General features: G+C 42.7%; 1 protein-coding gene across 2 annotated transcripts in view; it reads left to right on the top strand.

Annotated features, from left to right (window-relative positions):
- ROCK1 (Rho associated coiled-coil containing protein kinase 1) overlaps positions 1-7,776 on the top strand; it is an 85,134-nt gene extending 77,358 nt beyond the window's left edge. The window contains exons 30-34 of one of the 2 annotated variants that reach the window (XM_039706066.1): positions 620-698; positions 816-1,077; positions 1,850-2,057; positions 5,413-5,454; positions 6,263-7,776. In XM_039706066.1, coding sequence (XP_039562000.1) covers positions 620-698; positions 816-1,077; positions 1,850-2,057; positions 5,413-5,440 — 577 coding nt within the window. In that variant the 3' untranslated portion in view covers positions 5,441-5,454; positions 6,263-7,776. The remainder of the gene's footprint in view (positions 1-619; positions 699-815; positions 1,078-1,849; positions 2,058-5,412; positions 5,455-6,262) is intronic. The other variant, XM_039706067.1, reaches the window with a different exon arrangement.
- The last annotated feature ends 6,039 nt before the right edge of the window (positions 7,777-13,815 follow it).

Below are 13,815 nucleotides of genomic sequence, written 5' to 3'. Positions count from 1 at the left end.
CTTCAGCTGCCAATTCCTCAACCAGGAAAAGGGTTATTTTCTCTTAGAACTGTTTTGTACTCTCTTTTCCTAAATACCTGCTACAGCCATGGCTGAAAACAGGATCTTGGGAGAGGTGGACTTAGAGTCTTGACCCACAGGATGTTTGTTCCAATTTAAATAGTTTTTTTCAACAGCTGGTGCCCCAGATTTCCTTTTGTGATGTTTTGGCACAGATTGTTCATCAAGCCATAACATGATTTAGTAAAAAAACTACTGGATAGTATTTTACTTAATATGGTTACTTTCATCCAGGTTTTCACTAAGCTTTTCTAGCAATAATGTTAGACTTCCTAGTGTTTTGAGGAAGTATTTGAAAGCCTTTATCTTAAGTAAATTTATCATGATGGATCTTGAATCCATTGTAAGATAACCTTCTTTCCGTGCTGTGAAATATTTTGGTCTTATGTGGGTAGACAAAATCTGTATGGTTTATGAATTAGTTCCCAAAATCATATTGCAGTGTTGAAGTAGGCTGTGTTGCTTGCATAATTTCTAAGAACTTCAAAGCAGTTTGATAATTGTTCTGAACCATACATAACTTTTTAGCATTTTCTGATTCATGTTTCTTCTAATCTAGTAAGCTGTTTCATGTCCGGCCTGTAACTCAAGGAGATGTATATAGAGCTGAAACTGAAGAAATTCCTAAAATATTCCAGGTAAAAAGAAGTATATTCTCCTGTCAATTCAACTCTCTTGCAAAAGTGGTGACTTCTTTGGAAAGGGTATAAAAGTACTTAGTGCTTCAAGAATAACACAGCAGTGTTCTTTTTCAGATTCTCTATGCTAATGAGGGGGAATGCAGGAAGGATTTGGAGGTAGAACCAGTACAGCCGGCAGAGAAGACAAATTTTCTAAATCACAAAGGCCATGAATTTATTCCCACGTTATACCACTTTCCAGCCAACTGTGAGGCCTGTGCCAAACCTCTCTGGCACGTCTTTAAACCCCCTGCTGCCCTAGAATGTCGAAGATGCCATGTGAAGTGCCACAGAGACCACTTGGATAAAAAGGAGGAATTAATTGCACCGTGTAAAGGTATACTCATGGGTTTTTTCTGTTCTGTATTCTCCATGTGGTTAAGCCAAACCTGCTGAACTACTGGAGGTGAATAAAAGCACTTCAGTTTAATTTTAAACTTAAAACTGAAGTTCAGTGACTTTAATTGTGGAAATTGCTACTAAAGCAATAGGCTGTTACACTGTTTATGAACAGGCAGCTGTGGCAAACCTCTGTAGGGAGGACTGCGGTGTACCTGGTGGAGCTCTGCTGAGGGCCTTGAGAGCACCAGGTTCCCTAGAGGTTTATGCCCAGGTACTGGGCAGCTCCTTGGTGCCCTCACCGTTCCCTCTGCTCTCATACCTGACCCATGGTGGGAACAATTGCAGTGGCTGCATCAGCAAGCTCTGCTGAGGCCTTGCAGAGTGGTTCTTCAGCTACCTCACAGACTGGAGCAAAAGTTTCTCCTCTGTGAAATGGAGCATTCAGGGTATGTACTCTGGAACTTGGCCATAAGGCACCCACACAACTCTTCAGCTTATTAAAATTGTAATTAGTTTAAGTTTCTCATTTCTCAAATGTTCATGTTAAGACTCAAGAATCTTAATGCAGAATGACAAGTCATGAAAAACATTATATTTGTAATCCTCCCTGCTGTTTGTTGTCTTCCAAAAATATATAAACAAATCCAGTACAAGAATGTATATAGGTGCCATTGTTCCCTCCAGTGGCACAGTTGGTGTGCCATAACTCTTACTTTGAAAAGGAGCCTGGGTTTTCACTGAATCATCTTTCTCCTTTTTCCTTGTAGTGAGTTATGATGTAACTACAGCAAGAGATATGCTCTTGTTGGCATCCTGTCAAGATGAACAGAAGAAGTGGGTGACACATTTAGTAAAGAAGATCCCTAAGACACCACCATCTTCTTTTGTTCGTGCTTCTCCTAGAACTTTGTCTACAAGATCCTCAGCAAACCAGTCATTCCGAAAAGTTGTTAAAAATACTTCTGGAAAAGCTAGGTGAGAAATAAGCTACAAAAACTACAGATCCTCTTGGCTAAAAACCCCCTCCATCTTTAGTCCTATTCCATGTGGAATTGTGAAATAATTCCATTGTTATGGCTGTTGAAGTGCTGATCTAAATCTTTGTTCAAATCCCAAAGGAAGGAGCAGAAGTCTCCTGTTACTACAGTAAATTTATCAGCTCTTCACATTTGGAAAGGTACCATGGAGGTGGTACCTGGCCTGCCAGTGCTTGGGAGGGAGCTGGGTTTTTTTCCTGTTTAGAGGCTAGGCCCAGTGGATATGTCAGTAAAGGCATTTAGCAGCAAGGGTGATCCACAGTCATCCCATCCATGGATTGACTCAGAGCTTGTGTATGCTAGAAGTCTTCTGCAAATGGGGCTGAAATGAGAAACTTACAGATTCTGTCTGTTGTTAGGCCAATTCTTTTGTTGTGAGGCTAGTTAAGTATTAATTCTGTTCTTCCTCCCTGCTTACTCATTCCCATTTGTCTTCTATCCCAGCAGTTGTTTTTGTAAACTATTTGTGACTGTATGCATTAACCAGGACATGGTGTAAAATACACGTTTTAATGCTTAGGTTGCTGTAATCTGATTCTAACCTTTATTAGCTTCCTGATACAGTATGTGTGTTGTTTTCTCCCCAAATAACTGAATGAATTGACAGTATGGAGTAGAAACTATTGTCTCAGTAAGAAAAGAGTCTTCCCAGATTGGCAGGGCTACCAAACATTCCTGGCATGAAATGCAGTAAAAGCAGACTTGTGCATATAAGGAGACATGAGGTATATCATGAAACATCCTCTTTGAAGGGAGCAGATGAGAAAAAATATGAAAGACAAAAAGGGCATTGATTTTCTTGTCCCCAGGACTTCCATTCTAAAACATAAGTGATGCTAGAATGGTTTGGGTTAGAAGGGACCTTGAAGATGATCTAGTTCAAACCCACTCTGCCAGGGTAGATCAGGACGCTTAGGGCCCCATCCAGCCTGGCCTTGAACACTCCCAGGGATCATAGTTTTGAGATCATAATATATTCATGAAGGCCTAATACATTCTTGAAGGCCTTCAAGATAATCCCATACTTCTTTATTTCACCTTTGGATATTTAGAGTGATAGACTTTTTCTTCCAAAACCTCTTTGAATTGCAGTCTGAGTATGCTCTCCATTTTATCCTTGCAAGGTCCTCTGGTAGCTGTAATAACCAGTTTCATGCATACTCTTTTGGGAGAAAAATCCATTCTCTTAAACCAATTAATTGATTATGTTTCACTCTGTCTTAATAGAAGTGCTGGTTTGGAGTTGCAAGGATAAGTGTGCAGCTAATCTGTTATAGAAGGAACAGATTTGGATATTTGAAAGCTTACAGTAACTCTTAAAGGAATTGGTATTTTTGGGGACATCAGGTACCCAGACTATTGCTGTTATTAATACTGTTAGCATTGTCCTGTTGAGAGTGTTACAGAATCACAGAAATGCACAAGTAGGGAATGGAACGTCTTTAAAATATGAGAAACACCATTATTAAAGCTCTGTTTTTAAGATCCCAAAGATACAATTAGTCTACTAGCTCACCAGCACCAGAAGGAGGACAGCTGCACATTCCTGAGCTTTATCTTGATTCAGTTCATGCTTCACAGATTACCAGAGTGAACTGGTCTGTTTTTCAGCAGAAAATTAATCCAGGAATGTTTTGCATAAAGGAAAGCCAAAAAATCCAAAGCATGACAACAAAAACAATCCAACCATAAATCCACAGGAGAAAAGCTTGGGATTTTCTGTTGGATTCCAAAGTTACAGAGGTTTGGGGGAGAGCCTCAAGAACAAAAGGAGGAAGGGTGATGATGATGGTCTTGCATAAGTGGATGTCACGTCAGATCAGTTGTTCCAAATACTGCAGCCTTGCATTTTCTTCAGCTGCTCTGGTGTGCAGCCTCTGCTCACACCTTTCTCCATCACCCAAGGAGATCTTCCAAGTTCTTAGGAAGAAATAAAGCTCTTAGGTTTTCTGTCAATTCAGAAGTTAATACCTGCATGGTATCTTACCTCTTTAGCTTCTTGAATTTATCTGACAAGCTGTGACATGGATCAAACAGTTAACATTTATATTACTCTTCTAGACTGACCCCAAATCCATCAGTGAACTTGATGACATAACTGATATCTTGCTTCTTGATGGTATTAAATACTGACAGAGCTTCTTAGAACATGTAATTAATTGTAAGAAACTCTGTTTTAATGCTGCATATTGTAGTCATTGATTGTGGAGAAAGAGGCTTGTTGAGCATAAGCCATTTAGAGAGGCACAGCCCTTGAGCAGCAGGAGTGCTGGGTGTGTGTGTGCTCCTGCCTGTCGTGCTGCCTGGAGATGTCTGCAAGAGGCAGGTGGGGGCCCTTACACTGCCCTGGTGCTCAGGGAGCTCCCTGGGTGTCTTTGTGACACACTCTGTCCCATTAGACAGCTGCACTGGGTTGACTGGAGTGTAGTGGGGCCTGCCTGGCACCTGCAGAGCAATGTGAGCAAACAGTGAAAAGATTCAGAGTTCCACTGAGCAGAGAAGCATTAAAAAAAAGACCAGGTTGGAACTCTTCATTCTGGCAGTTGCACTGTGGACATTTTTGTGGTTTTCTCAGACAAATTTTTTGTGAGTTGTATCTATGAGCTAGACAAGTACTTCTGGGATGGACTATGTCCAGCCTATGCCCTGATACCACTACATATTCTGTCCTGTGTGTTTAAAAAGAAGAGGCAATGGATTTTTTTTTTTTTTTTTAGGAAAATTCACTTCTAATGTACCGGTGTTTAAATTTGGCTTATTAAATAAATTCACAGTGTAGCTTATATACTGAACACTTAACTGGTAGGCTCAGCACAGTAGCTGAGCTCATTTGACAGCCTGTTCCTACTTAAAGGGGAGGATTTTCCCTCTCTGTTGTCTTCTCCATCTTTTCTGTCCTTCAATCCTAGATAAGTTTGAAATGATCCATTTTGGACCCTTCCATGAAGGTAAACAGTTCAGTTTCCTGACTGTCAAAAACTGTAGACTAACTGTGCCAAGCTAGTGAGTAGATCAGTGTACTGAGAAGTGCAGTGATTGCCAAAGCTGAGGACAGGTAAGTAGGAGGATGCTCTGCTGGGGTCAGGGAGGTGATAAAGCAGAGGAGCAGCAGGCTCTTTTCCTCCCAGGAGGCAGTCAATTGTTGTATCAGCCTCTATGGACTCATGTATCCTGCAGTTCTCCTCCTCCCTCACCACTTTATCTAAGTGTGGGAATAAGAGAAGGAGCAATGATTTTTATGGGATGTATGTATCTGGCTTTTACTGAGTATCTGAAAATTGTTCTCTTGTCAGACAGTATAGCAGAACTTGCCCTCGGTGATGGAGTCCTACCATGTAAGCAGGCATTAACTGGTTTGTTGAATGGATATGGACTTGAACACATGCTTGAAGACATTCCAGTACATTTCATTCAGGGTCTGACCCACCTTTCTTTGCAGTCAGTAGGCACTGCTTCCTTGACTTCATGGAGAGGTGTCTCAGACCCCTTGAAAGGAGCTTTGCATATGAAAGTTCATCCTCAGTTCTATTCCTCATTTTAATAACTTACCACTAATGACAGTGAATCAGAACTTCATGATGAACTTGCTGGCATTTGCAGTACTGCTTCGAGATCAGAACCTACACTTTATAGCTTCCAGTCTGCTGATATATTCACATTGTATTAGCACAGCTGAGATATTTTGTTTTAATACAGTTGGATTTGGGCACTTGGTCAAGTTAATGCATGTTTGAAGAGGAAAACAACCAACCAGCCAAAATTCCTGTGCATCAGATGAGCTCTGCAGCTGCATGTGCGTGCTCTTAGCCTAGAGAGCCTTTTCTTGTCCTGCAAGTGAAAAGGGGTCACCTTGCCTTTGCCATGAATACACCCATGATTGTTGGCTCTTAATTGCTTACTTGTAAAGCTGCAGTAATATTATCGTCTGTCTGATCTCTGTGTTTGCTTAATGTTGTTTGAAACTGAGAACAGTTTGTGGAAGATTATGTAGGTATGATGTTAGTATTGTACCTTGTCAATTGCAAAAAAAAATCTGTTAAAATCAAGTCTTTTCTTCGCTGAGGCTCTTGGCAAACACACACTAGTGTTACAAAGCTAATTTTTATATTTGTTATTAATTGTCTGTTTTCTTTTTTGTTCCAGCTAACCACATGTACAGTGCTTAATGGAACCTCATGGGATGCAGTCAGAGAAACAGGGCTTTTTTTAACCACACAGAGCAGTGCAGACGGGCTGTTGTTCCTTTCAACGTAACTATCACAGGCTTCAGGGTTAAGATTGCTATTACTGTCTCCTCCTTGCTTTGGCACAAAAGCACGCTGAGGGTGTTTAATTGCGGGTTTGCCTCAAGGTAGATTAGATTAATTATTACTATGTAATGCAAGTTAAAGCAAATAAAGCTTAGCTAGGTATATAAAAAAGGTGCTGCCTTTTGGATTTTTTCAAAAAAGCCTGTCAGTCACAATGAAATGCAGCCAACTTTCTTTGTACCAGTGAAAGAAAAAGACTGTTAACCCTGTGAAGGGGATATTTATGTCAAGATGAGCATATGAAACGGAGTAGAAGAGGAAGGTTTCTCAGCGAGAAGGACTGCAATTGCTTTCAAGACTCTTAAGTTGTGCTCTTGAAGACTGCAGAACTAGCTTAAAATGAAGCCTTATCACTTGAACTTCAGTGCCTTCACTGCAGAGTTCTTTACAGCCTTAATGCTAACCACCCACTATGGAATGGATCAAAGTGTTAAATATTTTGCATTATGCTTTACAAAATACTGATGCAGCAGGTTTGTAAAGGGGGGAAAAACAAGTAATTGCCTTTAATCTATGCATTTTTGCCAAGCCATACTGAATTATTTTATTGTTAGAGGCATTAGAAACTAACAGTAAAAAGAACCACCGAGTTTGGAAGCATATTTTGGGGTACATCATTTCTATTACTGTATAATGTATTGCCTTACAATTTTAAGTGATAACGTACATTAAGTTAACAAACCTTTAAGAAATATATGCACTGTTTGAACTGTAAATTATTCTTAGAACACTTTTACTTGGTTTTACATTGTTCTTTTAGTGCCTTAATTTGAGATAATTGTATTATTGCCATGTCGATAAATGTAGAAACCTAAAACTAAGCAAAAGAAACCTCTAAAAAACTATTGCATATCAGTAGTTTTTATTGAACTTTAATTGGTTGAAGTATTGTAGATGCTAGATGCATTTCTAAATTAAGTACAATCTTTGAGTGAGAATTCCTCTTACAAAGAAAGACTGATTCTTGTTCATAAGCCAAGAGATGTGCAGGCAATGCAGGAAAAAAAAGACGCAAAAGCTCTGGGTGAAATTCAGGAATTTCAGTAAATGCTGTCAGACTCTTGCTTTGTAGCAGGAATACATTCATGGTATGGGCAGTATGGTTTTATTTTATTTTATTTCTTAACCAAATACCTCCTCAATAATTTATAATGGCTTTGCAGTTGTGTATTAAATAAGAAGCACTGGAAAACTGATTCGTCCTTAGGACGATTTGCATGTTTCAAGTGGTATTGAAAGCCGCACTGATGGATATGTAATAATAAACATATCTGTTATTAATATGGTAATGACTCTGTGCTCATTTAATGAGAAATAAAGTAATTTATGGAAAGACCCATTTGAAAATGACTGGCATGGTGTTTTCTCCTGACTGCAGCTTATACATATTTCTAAGCATTCAGACATTGCAACAGTTCCCAAGTACAAGGTGCATTTGCATCATAATGCCCAGGGCAGTCTGGAAGGTATTTTTTTTTATTTTACTATTCCTCATGAATAAGTAAATACCATATTAAATAATGTTTTAATTTCCTTATTCTCATGGCCTGCTGTAGTAGCCTAATTTGTATTTATTATTCAACCGCCACCCTGAACTGGCCTTGTGATTGCTTCATCCTTCATGATGCAGGTTTGGAGTTTCAGAAACTCCACTCATTTGTGGGAGGGAACACTGTTCAAAAGACAAGGCAGTTTTTGTTGGTGTGGGGTTTTGGCATTAGGCTTGTTTGGGCTTTTTTGGAAGAGTCATGTACATCCCATGAAGCTAGCTGTCCATAAATCTCCCTGGGAAATCCACCAAGGCCTGCAGAACAATAGAGCAGTAAGGCCAAATGACATGTGAATGACTGTATGTCCTTTGAAGGTCACAGAGCTGGGAAGTACAGATAAATAGAAGCCACTGAGGTAACTTCAGCAAGTTCCTCTGTGTTGAGCCTGCTGTATCTGAAATGTCAGCGATGTCAAAGCTGTGGCTGGAGCACACTGAAGACAACATTCCAGATCACCTGTCACACTGATGGTGAGCTTGTCAAGCAATATAAAGGATAATTATGATCTGCTTTAATCTCCTGTCACATACTGGGAAGGGAAAATATAATAAGATGATCAAACATATCTTACTTAAATATATACATTATAATAGGAATTCTGAAGCAGTTGGAAAGGCCTGTGGTCTCTCCAGACTCAGATTAGGTTGTGGATTGCTTTTCTGCTTTCCTTTTGTGTAACTAGCTACCTCTGCAGGCTCAAAACCTTTTGGTTGAGTCATTTATTAATAAATAGTAGTATCTTGTAATTTCATATTCCATGAATCTGAAAAATAGCATAAGCCCTGTTACGAATAGCTGATGACTAGTGAGAAGAGGGATTGTGGAAAAATGGTTTTTGCTCTACAGACTGGCACCTACTGTCATTTCCAGAGTTTTTTAGTAATGCTAAAGTTCTGCAGGTTTTTTTTTTAAATGCTGATTTGCTTGGGAAAACAGCAGCAGACATAATGAAGTGTAAAATTACATTGACTTGTGTGTCTGGGATAAATTGCAACTAAAATGCTGTAATAATAAAGTCTAGACGTGCAAATTACAGTTTGTGTGTTCTGGTACACTGGTGTTGGCACTTGTTTACTGTAAGCAAGGTGCCTATCTACAGGAATAGCTACACTTTGAATAAAAAAAAAAGCAGCCAAATGTTTCTACTGTTAGGAAGAGTAATGCATGCAATCTCAACTGAAAGTCATCAAGAGATATGAAACGTGTAAACTGTGAAGAGCCAGCATAAATCACCCTGGCTGCCTTTATGCTGGTGAAGCTGTAGTTATACAAGCTGCTTGAGAAATCAGAAAGTTCAGATTCTTACATGATCTTTTTTTGTTGTTGTTGTTGTTGTTGTTGATTTGGCTCCACCTTTTCACTTTTTTATGACTGTATTAGGTTCACTGACAGTGGTAGAAGGCAAAAAATCTGATCCTGTCTTCAAGCCTCCCTATTCCTGCTGAAGGCAACAGGAAAGAGATGGAAAGAGTAGCTAACTGTAGCAAAACAGCCTGGTAATAAAGGATAAGCCTCCTCCAAAGGTGGGATTTTCCTACTGTAGCCACTGAGGCTGTAGCCAGAAGGAAATTGGGAATTGTGCAGCAAGAGGAGGGGGCAGCAGCTGAGCTTCCCTCTGAGCTTGTGAACTCTGCTGGGATTTTTCTAATGTACTAATTACAAACATAAAAAAAAAAACCAAACCGCAGGTAGAGTTTTATTCTTGTTCCTTCCCCTTGATTTACACTTGTGACTGAGAATGTAAAATGTTTGAAAATTGCTGAAATGGAAGATGTAACACAAAAATGGAAGGGGGGGGTTTGGTACTCTAAACATCTCCTGGATTGCTACATTTTCTTTACTGAGGATATACAGAAGATACACTGGAGTGTGGCTGCCTCCTCCCCAAAAGTGTTCATGGCCAGGTTGGATGGGGCCCTGGGCAATATGACCTAGTAAGTGGCATCCCTGCCCATGGTCCCTTCCAACCCAAACCGTTCTGTTAGGTTGACAGGTTCCCAAGAACATAATGTTCCCCACAGAAAACAAAATACACATTAATAAGTGCACCTGCCAATGTATTGAATGAGGGTAACTCGTCTTGACCTTTAGAGAAACAATATGTTCCCCACAGAAAACAAAATACACAAATACACACCTGCCAATGTATTGAATGAGGGTAACTCATCTTGACCTTTAGAGAAACAAGAAATGTAAATGCAGCATTTTAAGTCCTAAGTGTCCATTATTTAAAGTGTATCTTTGTTGTGTCCCAGGCACCACACAGATGCCTAAAGCATGCCTTGTCGAGGGGTTTGGTTTCCTTCCCCACACCTTCTGCTGTATTGCAGCCCCTGCTTGTACTGTCTGAGGGTTCACCTGTCACTTGTGCTCCTCAGAACCGGGCCCCAGGAGCTTCCACAGCATTAAAAACCTTTTCTAAACAGATCTGGACTTGCTCTGAGCCATCCTCCAGCACTCATAAATCCTGCCAGGCCTGTTGGCCTACATGCCCTACAGTGCTGATGACACAGCCCCAGCTTTTGGATCCAAGCTGGCCTGTATCCAACCAGCTCAGGATGGGAAGGGGCCCTGCTCAGATGGCCCTGTCACAGGCCACAGAGACACAGCTAGGGGACACTTCTAGTGTCCCCATGCCCCCTCCCAAGGTTCCCCTGGGGCCTGTCTTTACTAAGAAAAAAGATGCATTTAATAATGCTCAACCAATCTTTTACAATTTTAATGTCATTAAGTTTGTATTTATACATCAGGCTACACTCTTTGTCTCCCGACGTCGATACTCCTTATGTCAGTTTGTGTAAGATTCAGGAAAACCAGCACCTGTTGACCCCCTCCCTTAGGAAAAAGGCACACGGCTGTTACTGCAGGAAGAGGCCTACACGGTCTCAGAGGAAAAAAGAGGGAGATTTTCACCTTGCAGAGGTCGGGATGGCTTTTCCTGCTGATACAAATCCTGTTTCTTCTCCTTCAGCACAGCACCCTCTAGTGCCTTTCCCAAATTCTGGAAATGCATGGTCTGTGACTGCCTGAGCCCTGATCAGCTAAGGGTTTCTCATAAGGGAAGGATTCAGTGCAGCTTCAGAACATAGAGCATTCCATTTAGCTGGCACAAGTAAAAGTGACTCTACATATGTCACTTTTGGTATAAAGAGCAAAACATCTGACTGGAGTTATCCCCCACGTAAATTCACAGGCAGGCAGCTGGGATCTGCTGTCTCTTGAATAGATGGTCTCACCCTAGAGCTGGATCAAAGCTTTTCTAGAAAGCTTCTTTCAGCAAGTCCAAGTAACAAAATATTCATCACTTTTGCTGGTCAATTTTAACAATTAAATCGTTTTAGTAATTGTAAACTTCATCTTAATTCAAGATCCAGGATAATGCAGCAAAATTTCAGGATAACACCCTTTGAAGCTTCTCTGTGAAATGTAATCCTTGCTGCCCCAAACCTCCTTGTCCCATCTAGAAGCCTACACTGGACAATAAAATCAACTTTTCCTGTTCTTCTCCATGACAAACTGAAAAGACAGAAATTTCTAAGCCTTTCACCTTAAGGCTTACATTCAAACCCTGGATTATTTCTATGGCCATTTTATATTTCATTTTTCTGCGGTTTGGAACTGAAAATCACATTTGGGCAACAGCAAGGAAAAGATCCTTCTTGTTTAGGATATCAATTCTTTGGCAAAAGTATGGCCAGAAGTGCACACACCAACAACCAGACAGCGGTGTAAGCTGTGCCAGATTCACAGCTGCAGCTGTGAGCAGCAGAGGAGCATTGGGTTTGTGGAGGTGCAAGTTAGGAGGGGTCCAAGGAAGGGATGCTTCTCTCTTGTCTCATTCTCTCCCTTACATCTTAAAGCACTGCTTGGGTTTCTTTAACCACATCCAAATACCAAGAGTTTTTGTAGAAGCAGTTGAGATTCAGGTCTCCACGTCTACTGGTTTCAATGTTTACGACTTGGGGTTTATCACACTGAAGGCTCCTGGCTCTTGCCATCACACCCATCCTTCAGTGCTCCTTATCTATCACTGAGCCTATTTTACATTGCTGGTTGATTACTCATCTCCTCTCCTCCCAATGAAGTCCTTATGTTGATAATCTTAGTTCCTACTTCACCCTTGCCTATAAACCTATTTCATCCACAAGAGCCTTTCTATTTTTTCTGCCTCCCTTCCCCTGCCTTGTGCAATCACAGCTTTTGGGCAGATCCCTGGGGGTGCAAAAGCCCAGTTCAGCTCTCATTGAATCACAGTCACAGAATGGGTGAGGCTGGGAGGGAGCACAGTGGGTCCAACCTCCAACCCCAATCTTATCCAACCTCCCTTCTCAAGCAGGGTCATCCTGAGGCACATTGCACAGAACTGCATCCAGGTGGCTCTTGAATATCTCCTGTGAGAAAGACTCCACAACTGTCTGTGAAATCTGTTCCAGTGCAGGGTAACCCATACAATAAGGACATTTTTCTTGTGTTCAGGTGGAATTTTCTGTGCACCAGCTGCCACTAGTTGCCTCTTGCCCTATTGCTTGTGACCACCAAGGAGAGCCTGGCTCCATCCTGCCTTTAGATATTTATACACACTAATGAGGCCTCTTTGGTCGTCTCTTCTCGAGGCTGAACAGGCCCCTCAGCGTGTCACCGTGACTTGATGAGGCCTCTCTGGTCGTCTCTTCTCGAGGCTGAACACAGCTCTCAGCGTGTCACCGTGACAGAAATGCTCCTGTCCCTTCATCGTCTTTGCTGCCCTTCTCTAGACCCGTTCCAGAGCCCCTGTCTCTGCTGCACCGGCGATCCCCGAACCGGACACGCTCTCGCTCCAGCCCCGCGCCCTCCACACCCACGTTCCTGCCCGCGGCACCAGCACCGCCTGCACCTCATCCTGGCGGTCGGGGGCCCGCCGGGCTAAGGGGCTGCGGGCCGAGCCCGCTCCAGACCCCGACCCGGCCCGCGGTGCCCAGAGCCCGCAGGGGCTGCAGGCCGGGCCCGCTCCCGCCGCCGGCCCCGCCCGTTCCGGCGCTGCGCGCGCACTGCTCCCGCCCCGCTTCCGCCGCTCGGCCGCACGTGCGCGCCCAGCCCGGCCGGGCCGCGGAGGCGCGGCCCGAGGGAAGGGGAGCGGGGAAGGGAAGGGAAGCAGGGAGGCAGCGCTGGCCTGGCCCTGCCGGCGGGAGGGCGGGTGTCAGTGACGGGCCGCCGTGCCGCGGCACTGCCCTGTCTCGGCTTGCGCTGGCTTCCTGCTGAAAGGGACCTGGTGCTGTCCCTCTGGTGAGCCAGAGCGCTGCATCTGCGCCTTCCAGGTGTGTCTGCCTCCGCTCTTGGAAATCCAGTATATCCTGCAGGCTCCCTTGGGTTGGAAAAGCCCAGGTCCAACCTTTGACCAGGCACCGCCGTGTCAGCTGGAGCAGGGCACTGAATGCCACATCCAGCCCTTTCCCAAACACCTCCAGGCATGGCGACTCCACCGCCTCCGTGGGCAGAATATTCCAGTGTCTCATCACCCTTTCTGTGAAGAAATTCTTCCTAATGTCGAGCCTAAACCTTAAATTAAAGCTTTCTTAAATTGTACCTCATCCTGCTGGCCCTTCTTGCTGTTAGGAAAGGTTTCTGTGAAAGACGTCAAAAGCAAAGCCGCCAGTGACACTTCTGGGACCAGTTACTGCCTTGATAATGTCTCACAGATTTGGCCTGTTTGGGCTTTTCAATTTTTTAGGTTGTGTGCAGCCTCGGTACGCAGCTTGTTTTGGCTGTGGTTAGCAAACCGGCATCCTTATGTCAGTTTAATGATTTTTCCTGAACTCATCCAAATCTAGTGGAGTCTCCCTCACTGGAGATACTCAGG

This window comes from Passer montanus, unplaced genomic scaffold (genome assembly GCF_014805655.1).
Source record: "Passer montanus isolate IOZ18808 unplaced genomic scaffold, ASM1480565v1 scaffold19, whole genome shotgun sequence".
In the NCBI taxonomy this organism is placed as follows: Eukaryota; Metazoa; Chordata; class Aves; order Passeriformes; family Passeridae; genus Passer; species Passer montanus.
This window is presented reverse-complemented; position numbering and strand designations above follow the sequence as displayed.